The sequence below is a fragment of the Xiphias gladius genome, chromosome 14 (genome assembly GCF_016859285.1).
Source record: "Xiphias gladius isolate SHS-SW01 ecotype Sanya breed wild chromosome 14, ASM1685928v1, whole genome shotgun sequence".
In the NCBI taxonomy this organism is placed as follows: Eukaryota; Metazoa; Chordata; class Actinopteri; order Istiophoriformes; family Xiphiidae; genus Xiphias; species Xiphias gladius.
The window spans coordinates 15,580,183-15,589,988 of NC_053413.1; the positions used below are offsets into that span (position 1 = coordinate 15,580,183).

At 42.6% G+C, this 9,806-nt stretch overlaps 1 protein-coding gene across 4 annotated transcripts; it reads left to right on the plus strand.

The window, feature by feature from the left end:
* The first annotated feature begins 1,313 nt into the window (after positions 1-1,313).
* LOC120799422 (tetratricopeptide repeat protein 39C-like) lies at positions 1,314-9,765 on the plus strand. Of its 4 annotated transcripts, none has more exons than XM_040144611.1 (15): positions 1,314-1,461; positions 1,549-1,760; positions 3,127-3,175; positions 3,949-4,077; positions 4,784-4,898; positions 5,039-5,453; positions 6,217-6,385; positions 6,513-6,606; positions 6,688-6,795; positions 6,892-7,001; positions 7,090-7,213; positions 7,326-7,423; positions 7,622-7,726; positions 7,835-7,873; positions 8,919-9,765. In XM_040144611.1, exons 2-15 carry the CDS (start codon positions 1,615-1,617, stop codon positions 9,006-9,008), a joined length of 1,791 nt encoding a protein of 596 aa, XP_040000545.1. In that variant the 5' UTR covers positions 1,314-1,461; positions 1,549-1,614; the 3' UTR covers positions 9,009-9,765. The 4 variants fall into 4 exon arrangements, with proteins under 4 accessions (XP_040000545.1, XP_040000543.1, XP_040000544.1 ...); XM_040144609.1 differs by having other exon boundaries at positions 1,587-1,760; XM_040144610.1 differs by having other exon boundaries at positions 1,314-1,457.
* Positions 9,766-9,806: the final 41 nt, after the last annotated feature.

Below are 9,806 nucleotides of genomic sequence, written 5' to 3' on the forward strand. Positions count from 1 at the left end.
AATTGGCCTTGTGTTTAATTTTGATCTTGGAAAATGATTATTCACATTTACTTGGCTATATATGCCCATGATGCCAATTTATCTCCATATGCCCACATTGTAGGAGTAGAGATCTTTATAAAAAGATGTCTAAATTACTTTAGACAGCGTGGTGTTCAGTAATTGCACTCAGGCAGGTTTTCCCCCTTTGCTCGCACACTGTTTGCGGCCCTCAGGGAAACACAATATTCTCGTGACCTGATAACAGAAACCCGTTAAAACATGTCGCTGGGCCTTTTATCGTCAACTTTGAAAGAACGGCGTACACTTGTTCCTCATACCTTATTGGCTGACTGGATCTCAAGATTAAAAAAAACAAAACACCACGCCCACTATGATGCTGCCTTCACGGACTTTTCGTGACGTTGTAAACGACCGACGGGAAGTTGTGCATACAGGTGAACTGAAACGATTAGCTGATTAATCAAGTAGATGATTGAGAGAAAATTAATCAGCAAGAATTTTGATAATTGATTAATCCTTTGAGATATTTTTTGGGCAAAAATACAAAAAAAAAATAAAATAAAATAAAAAATTCACTGATTCCAGCTTCTCAGTTGTGGATATTTGCCATTTTTTCCCCTGTTCTTTATGATAGAAAACTCAACATCTGTGGGTTTTTGACTGTTGGTCAGACAAAAGAAGCTGTTCGAATATGTTAAAATGTTGTTTTTCACTATATTCTGATATTTTATAAACTAAACAATCAACCGATTAGTATAGAAAATAACTCAGATGTAATGCTAATGACAATAATTGTTGGTATTAGTCTTGCAGTTGTCCTGTGACGGAATAATACGACATTTCCGAACGTTTCTGTATGTTAATTACTTGGCACACCGAAACAAAAAAATGGAAGCAATCTGTTAAAACACAAGGTTACAACATATGAGCTCAATGTAAGCCAGAGCAATGAAGGTCTAGATTTTGACAAGGGGCCCCTCTACCAAACTGGTCCGGAGGATGGAGGACCAGTCGTAGTTGCTGTATATCAGTGGGGGGGAATATCTGTCAAATTTGCAATTAATCAAAATATGTAGACCCAAATTATATGGAGTGAAAAGTCCCCGCGGGTTTGGGGACCCTGGGCAGTTGTTTACAGAGTTTACAGAGAATGTCAGACAGGAGCATATAACATAGTCATAGCTCCACAACTGATGAATTCACCCTTGTAAAAGCCCCATCTTTGTGATTATTGCTTGGTTGTCCCGCAGTGCCGTTTCCTGTGCATCTCTGGGAAAAACAATAATTCCAGTAGCACCTGAAGGCATCACACTTCCTGTCTGAACACACAAACACACCGGTCAGGCGGCGGAATGTTGGACTAGCCACACGACCGCTGGCACAACCGACGGCTAACGTACGAGCTCAAGCAGCCAGCCTCTCCTTGGTCCAACCCGATCGCCAATTAGTCCCCGGTAGGTAAGAAATATGGATTTAACTGCGTTTTCTCCAAACTGCGCCACCGGCTGAGGCTCTTCTGCCTGTAAGTAAACTAACCAGACACAGCGCGCGTCCCCTCCCTCCTTCTCCCCGGCCGCGTTCAGTTCCTCGCCCCCGGTTTAGGGTGTCTCAATGGCGGAGCCCGCGGAACCAGCCCCGGGGAGCGTGGAGGAGGAGAAGACGGACCGTATTAACGACGCAGAGCTGGCTCTGGAAGGAATCAATATGCTCCTCAACAACGGCTTCAGGGAGAGCGACGAGCTCTTCAGAACATACAGGTGTGTGTGTGTGTGTGTGTGTGTGTGTGTGTGTGTGTGTGTGTGTGTGTGTGTGTGTGTGTGTGTGTGTGTGTGTGTGTGTGTGTGTGTGTCCTTCCTTCCTTCAAAGACAACAAGCACGATCTTTCTGTTTCTATTCTGTCTATTTTGATGTCTGGGAAACATTCCAGTGATGGAAACTGTATGACAAGTGTATCTAATGTTAACAGAATACTGTGATCAACCAGCTCAGGACATTTATTCCCCTCAGCACTGTCTGTACTTAGGTTTGCAAGACACAACCCCGACATCCTTGTCAGGCTTGTCTTGTGTGGCACCATACGATGTGATCTCCAGCAGGATTAATCTGGGTTAAATACCCTGAGCGAATACCCACACCCAGGATGTCACTTGTGATGCTCCAATGAAAATGGAATGAGTGTAATAATACTGCTCGCTATGTTTGGTGACAGGCTGCTGCGCTTGTGACCATCTTCGGCGTAAATGAACAAATGCTTTCAAGAAAGCTTTGCTGAACAGGTTCCCTGGCTTTCAGTTCCTTCGAACAGGTTTGTGTTCAGTCTGTCACCGTGGCTCAGCCTCTGCACCTCGCAACCGCATGGAAGTTGTTGGATGGCTGCACCTGCCGAGGCTCGTTCTGGGAAACAAAGTTGCATTTAATGTGGTGTCCAAATGTAAGGCTGAAAGCTTTAAATGATCCTCCCACACAGTGGCTGCCAGCCTGGGGGGGGGTGCGAGACAATTAAATGATAAGAAAGCTGAAATTAACATCTATGCTACACCACATAATATGTATTTTTTTCCATGGGAAACTTTTGTGGGAATTACCGGACAACATTTACCTGCCTATTCAGATAGAACCGGGGGGGAGTGTTCTCTAACCAACACACTCTGACCAGTCCACTTGCAGGTTGTGGGATTTTCCATACATTCCTCAGTGATGCTGAGTTGTGATTCAAAGGATTAATTATCTCTGGGAAGGGTTTGCTTTCAACTTGAATGTTGATGCCACAGAAGGGCAGCCCCTATGTGTTCCAACCCCCGGTGCAAGCTTTAAATGTCACCTCTCCCATTAATAGTGTTAAGCTCTAGGTGTCGTCCTGTTTTGATTGCACCAGCAAAAAAAAAAAAAAAAAAGATTGAGGGAAGTCCAAGACACACCAGCAGCTGAGAACGGTTGTGTGACTGCCTGTATTAACCAATTTCCTACTGGCCCGTTAAGCTGTCATTGCGTGTTGCATTATGGGTGTAGGAGATTAGGTAAGAGGGCTCAGTGATGTATTAAATACCCACCAGCACTCTTACCTGTTCACACGGCATGTCTCTCACTGACACTGACTTATCTTTTCTTTATCGTCCGTTTTAGGAACCACAGTCCGTTGATGAGTTTCGGGGCCAGTTTTGTGAGTTTTCTGGTGAGTCAAGACGCAGCATCCTCGGTGTGCTCCTGTATTTTTGGTCCAAATGCTGACCAAAATGATTGATGAATGCCACTTTAGAAGGCTGTTCTGTCTCATAATGAGGTTCCCTTGTGTTCCCGGTGCCAGACTTATTTTTTTCTGGCACCAAAACAGAAGTGTGACTGGCTAATGAATTAGAGTTTGCATTGAACTGGTAATTTTATAATCCAATTTTCACCCAGATTTGTTTGAATTAATAAATTACATTTGTTCGGCCGATGCTTTTGTCACTAAGTGCAGTAAAACTTCACAGAATCAAGCGCCAGATGTTGTTTTTTGTTTTGTTTTTTTTAAACCAAATACACCTGTTAATAAAGGTAAAAATAACGAGCCCTAATATTAAGTTCACCGTCTCCCTTTGGCTTGACTTTTACAGTGTTTATTTTATAATAATAATTGATTGGGAACTTTTTGAAACATTTTGGTTATGTGCAAGTTGCTGCATGTTGTCTCCGCCACTTCCACAAGAAGGCTGTGACAAGCCCATCTTATATATGTAAAAGGAAAATACAGGATTCCTTCTGTAAATTAATAATATGAAATCTGTAACAGTTAGAAGACAGATTAGTTCAGTGTTATTTTGTTTTCCTGTTATCTGGTCTCCAGGCTGTATCCAAAATTAAATCCAGGATTAGATTTTTTGCTTCACTTTTAGGACCTGTGCATCGCCAGCATTTGGCTGTAGTTGAATATATCGTAAAATTGTTTATCTGACTACCTCTTTGTAGAATGCCATGATGACATTTGAAGAGGAGAAGATGCAGATGGCCTTTGAGGACCTGAAAGCTACAGAGAGACTGTGTGAGAGCGAAAACGCCGGTGTGATTAAAACCATTAAAAACAAGATCAAGAGGAGTGTGAGTAACCTGTTCAGCACTTAATTTAATGGAATTTACATGATATACAGTGGCTTCAAAAAGTATTCAGACTCCTTCACTGTAGCAAAAAGTGAAGGAGTCACTTCCCAATGCAAGGGGGGGGGGCGCTCTTTTGGAGTGGTAACAGGGGTAACAGGACAAGTTTCTGACAGTCCTTGAGTGGCCCAGCCAAAGCCCAGACTTAAACCACATAGAACAACTGTGGAGAGACCTGAAGGTGGACGTTCACAGATGCTTCCCATTCATTCTGACAGAGTTTGACAGGATCTGCCGGGAACAATAGGATAAACTGAACAAATCCAGGTGTGCAAAGCTCGGGGAGCCCAAAAAACTCAAAGCTGTAATTGGGGGTTCTACACAGTGCTGAATTAAGGATCTGAATATGTTTCTAAATGAGAGATTTGAGTTTTTGATTTTTAATAAATTTGCAAAAAAAATTCTAAAAACATGTTTTCACTTTATCATTATGGATTATTGATTGTAGATTGATAGGGGATATGGCAGTTTTCGCTGTTTAGAATTAAACCTACAACAGAATTACAAAGGGTCTGATTACGTTCTGAAGCTACTGTATATAGAACAAATGCAATCTCTGAAAAGGAGCATTTTAAATTGGACCACAATGTCCAGGTTTGCTTGTTAGCTTGCACATCAGTCTATAAGTGTGAGGTATTTGTGTGGCCAGGGGGACTCTCAGAGGTCTGGGCTGACTGCAATGGACCGACTCCAGAGGCAGATCATCATTGCAGACTGCCAGGTTTACCTTGCAGTGCTGTCTTTCATCAAACAAGAGCTTTCAGGTAACGGACACTTGAGGAGTTTTTGATTAACTATAGAGACTTCACCTTTATTAAAACATATTTGTTTTTTAAATACCAGTAGTCGATTGCCAAGGATAGCATTCCCTGTTTCACTGACCTCAACTTCAATCCCCCGACAGCATACATCAAAGGAGGCTGGATCCTCCGTAAAGCCTGGAAGATGTACAACAAATGTTACAGTGACATCACCCACCTGCAGGAGAGCAGCAGCAGCAGCAGAAGAAGGGCCTCGGACCAACAAGCGATGCCATCTCCATCTCTGTCATCCTCCTCTGGGCTGTCGCACCACAGCCGCTCGTCTTCACCCAGGCCGAGCCCATCCCAGAGACCTGACGGCATCAGCCCAGAGGCTCTGGATAGGCTAAAAGGCTCCGTCAGCTTCGGCTACGGCCTCTTCCACCTCTGTATCTCCATGGTGCCGCCGCACCTGCTGAAGATCGTAAACCTCCTGGGCTTCCCAGGCGACCGTCTTCAGGGCCTGTCAGCACTCACATACGCCAGTGAAAGCAAGGACATGAAGGCCCCCTTAGCTACGTGAGTACTTGAGTGAGTACGTTTGCGTATCTGTATTTTGGCTATAACAGTAATAGGATACCCGTAATTCAGTTGTAAACAATATGGCAATGTAACGGAAGCATCATTTCTGGAGGAATGAGATAAAACCTAATTACTATTTAATAATAATTTTGGTGGCTGGCTGGAATCGTGTCATTATTGGAAGTGAACATTTTGTGTGTTCATTCATCAATAACTCATTGTAAAAAAGATTAAACATTTTTCAGCCTTGTGTAATTGACCAAATATGTAACAAATACAAAATCAATGAAATACAGTACATAAAAATCCTCTCAGGCCCAACTGTAGACAGCTTCAATTATAGACTCTGGCTGCTGCAGCGTGAGATTGCCCAATCATGCTGTCATAATGAATCCTTTTTAAATCTTTCGTATTACTATAATGCGTTGACAACTATGTTTGTACTTAACCCCTTCTTAAAATCATTAGTGGAAATTTGGTCATGTCTACCAAGTTACTAAGTTATCTAGGTATATTAGTAATAGTAGTAATGATAACAACACCCTTGGCTGTATATGTCTTTTTTTTTTTTCAAATAACTCAAATCAGTATTTTTTAAATATGGTTCATCTTCGCTATCAAACAATTACTTAAAAAGCAGTAACCCATGTTCTGATTTTGCACAAGATGGTGTGATATTTATACTTGGAAAATGACAGGTTTTGCTGTATAGCTCAGTATATTCCCCTTCATCACAGTGCCTGTGCTGCCTCCCTCGCAGCTTGGCCCTCTTGTGGTACCACACAGTAGTGCAGCCCTTCTTTGCTCTGGATGGCACAGACACACAAGCGGGCCTAACAGAAGCCAAGTCCATTCTCCGACAAAGGGAGGCTATCTACCCAAACTCCTCCCTCTTCATGTTCTTCAAAGGCAGAGTCCAACGCCTTGAGGTAAATTCATGTGAAGAATAAACCCCTTTTTTATCTGATGCTGGATGTGGATTGTTCTCCTGACTTGGGAAAACTCGATATTATCTCATTGTAACTGTAACTCACACCGCAAAGTTCCCCTTTCTAGTGCCAGATCAGTAGTGCCTTGACGTCCTTCAGTGATGCCTTAGATCTGGCCTCTGACCAGAGGGAGATTCAGCACGTGTGTTTATATGAAATAGGTACTATTTTCCCTCTCAGATTTCAAACCACCTTACTCAGCACTAGTCTGCATCATAATTTCTGGTTGTTGAACATTTTAGGTTGGTGCAGCATGATCGAACTGAACTACAGAGAAGCCTATAGGGCCTTTGAGCGACTGAAGACTGAGTCTCGCTGGTCCCAGTGCTACTATGCATACTTAACTGGAGGTACTAACAGAACAGTTGACTTAAGCGTTATGAGGGCATTTCTTCGGACTTCTGTATTGGCCCCTGATTCGTATTATGTGTTGTGGTCTTATGTAGTTTGCCAAGGAGCCACAGGTGATCTGGCAGGAGCTGTCGCCGTTTTCAAGGATGTTCAAAGACTTTTCAAGCGCAAGAATAATCAGATAGAGCTGTTCTCCACGAAGAGGGTGAGTATGTATCCAGCAGATTGTCTACTGCAAGTTCTTGTAAAATACAGTGAGAATCAGTAAAGTGTTTGTGCACACATTTGATCAGGCTGAGAAGCTAAGGAGCCCCAGTCTGTCCAAAGAACTCTGCACCCTTTCTTTGATTGAGATACTTTATCTGTGGAAAGCTCTGCCCAACTGCTCTGCTGCCAAGCTGCAGACAATGACACAAGGTACTCGACTTTAAATTGTCTCACTTTTCTCATGGATAATAGTGTAAGCTTTGTTTGTAATTTTGTTTCCTTGCTTTTTGCTGTGTCATAGTGGGTATTCTCCTTGTTTTAGTCCTGCAGGGCATTGATGATGCCTCATGTACAGGCCTGAAAAACCTGCTTCTTGGTGCCATAAACAATTGTCTTCATAATACCAAAGATGCTATTCAGGTACTAGTATACGATACATTGTTTGCAGCTCGGACACCTGATGCAGTGCACGATAGACTGCACTCATCAGCTGCACTTGTAGGATCGTTATAGTGAAACTGCGCACTCATCACTCTATAATTAATACTCTGGTGGTACCAGCGAGAACGGACTTTGTCTAGTGTGCTCTGATGGAATCTTTCCCCTTTTTATTTGCAGTATTTCCATCTGGCTGTGAGGGATGAGGTTGGCCGTCTGACCAACTCTTATGTTCAGCCCTACTCCTGCTATGAACTGGGCTGTGTGCTGCTGAACACCCCAGAGGCAAGTTTTGTGTGTGTGATCGAGAGAGAGAGAGAGACTGTGTCTAGTTTAACTGATTTGGTGGAGAAGTCACATAGTCTAAATATTTAATTCTGTCTCTTTTTCCAGTCTGCGGGGAAAGGCCGCATGCTATTGCTTCAGGCCAAGGTACAGTAGGTTTCTTTATTTGCTTTACACTTTCAAAAGATTTGTTCTTTGTACTGGTTTTCATTTGCTTAATGACTTTTCATAGACTTTTAAGGAGTTGTGTGCAGTGGTTTTCCTCTAACATGTTTCAGTAACAGATTTACTTGTGACAAAGCCTGGCGAAGATCTGAGTTCAAAGCGCTGCCTTATTAAATATTGAGAGCAATTAGTTGAGCGTTGGGATTTCGTCTGATTTCTGCCTTTAAAGTTTTTGATCGAGGATCTGTAAAAGTTTTTAGGATGTGCACGCTCTGTCTCATCACTCTGAGACAGATCTTTGAACTCTCTGCCTGATCAGGTGATAGTATATCCAGTAAAGGAGCTGACAGCTAAGTAGTTCCCTGTGAAGTCATTGACTGGAGTACAGTGTATCATCCGGGCATTTAAACTGGAGTTACAGGGGGTTAATGGTGTCACACCAGCTACAAACACTGTAGGTCACGAATGTAGAGTGGGTTTGTACGTTCTGAATAACCGCCTGTGGGTAAGGAGAGGCCTGTCTTCTCCCACTCAGCTGACAGACCATGAGGCACCGACCTAGGAAACGTGTGCAATAATTCTGAAAGCGATGGTCACAAGGACAGTCGCAACTCACGTTCCCCTTTGCGGACATTGAGTCTACTCATGTACAGTAATTAGTATCTACATTACCTGTTGTGCGCTTGGTGCAGCCTCACCCACCCGAACTGCATTGGGGATGTCTGGTGCAGCAGCATTGACTCCGTCAGTGGCCGTGCAACTGACGTTGACAGAGCACCGATCTCACTCCCTCTGCTGTAGCCGTAACAGCCATCTCTGTATGCCTCAGCAGATGTGGCAATGTCTGACAGGAGAACAGGAGGAGCCGAGCATGGGGCTGTCGTCTTCTTTAATGCGTATGTTGCTACCTGAGTGGGCAGCGAGTGCATTGATCTGTCAGTACGTGCTGACTTGTGACAGGGCAGAGCACGAACAGAAAACATTTATTATTTTATTCTGTTTTTTTCTCTGTTCATGGACTATGCAGGAGGACTATGCTGGCTATGACTTTGAGAACAGGCTCCACGTTCGCATTCATTCAGCTCTCGCCTCTATGCGGGCTGCAGCCCAGCCTTGACCAAGTTTTACCTGCAACTCAGAAAGAACTGGAAGAAACTGTATTTGATAAAGCCACTATACCATGCTGGGCAATTACATTCCACTGTTTTATTTGTTTTAATCAATTTTATTTTCATTTTATGAGCCAATACATTATTTTAAAATGTGTGCAATATATACAGGAGGTGTTTTACGGAAGAACAGTTATAAGAGGTGTTTTACTGGGCTGTTACTGTACTGCACAATATAATAAATTGGGTTTTTTATTGTTTACATTGTTTTCAAAACTAGATGCCAGTTCAATTAGATGAAAAAGCTCTGAATTAATTTTGAGAGCCGTCAGTCATATTGCTTCCACAGAGGGTCAATTATCCCTCTCATCTGGGGAAAAGTCAGGTCAATAGCACATCAAGTATTAACTGACAAAGCATATAAAATGAATGACTACTCAGCCTATGACTTTGAGAAGCTGATATTCTAACCATTTCAGTGTTGGTTGTTGACTTTGACACATGTGCTGTAAAGGCTTTACTACTCCACAGGCATGACTACTAAACAGTTTGGGTTTTTTTGTTTTTTTAAGCATAGCCCCCTTTTTAAGCAGAATTATTCTTATCAGTATAAATATGTCTTGCACACAAGTTTTAATAGTGTGCCAGCATCATGTTGTGCCACTTTTGAGTGGCCTAGATGAACAGTGGTACTATTTGCTGTAAACTGGTTCTAATTTATATTTGTTTGCTTTCAGATAATAAAATGAATATTGTCAAATAGAATCTCGTGTCATCCAGTGCGTTTGATAAGGTAACAAGTGGGG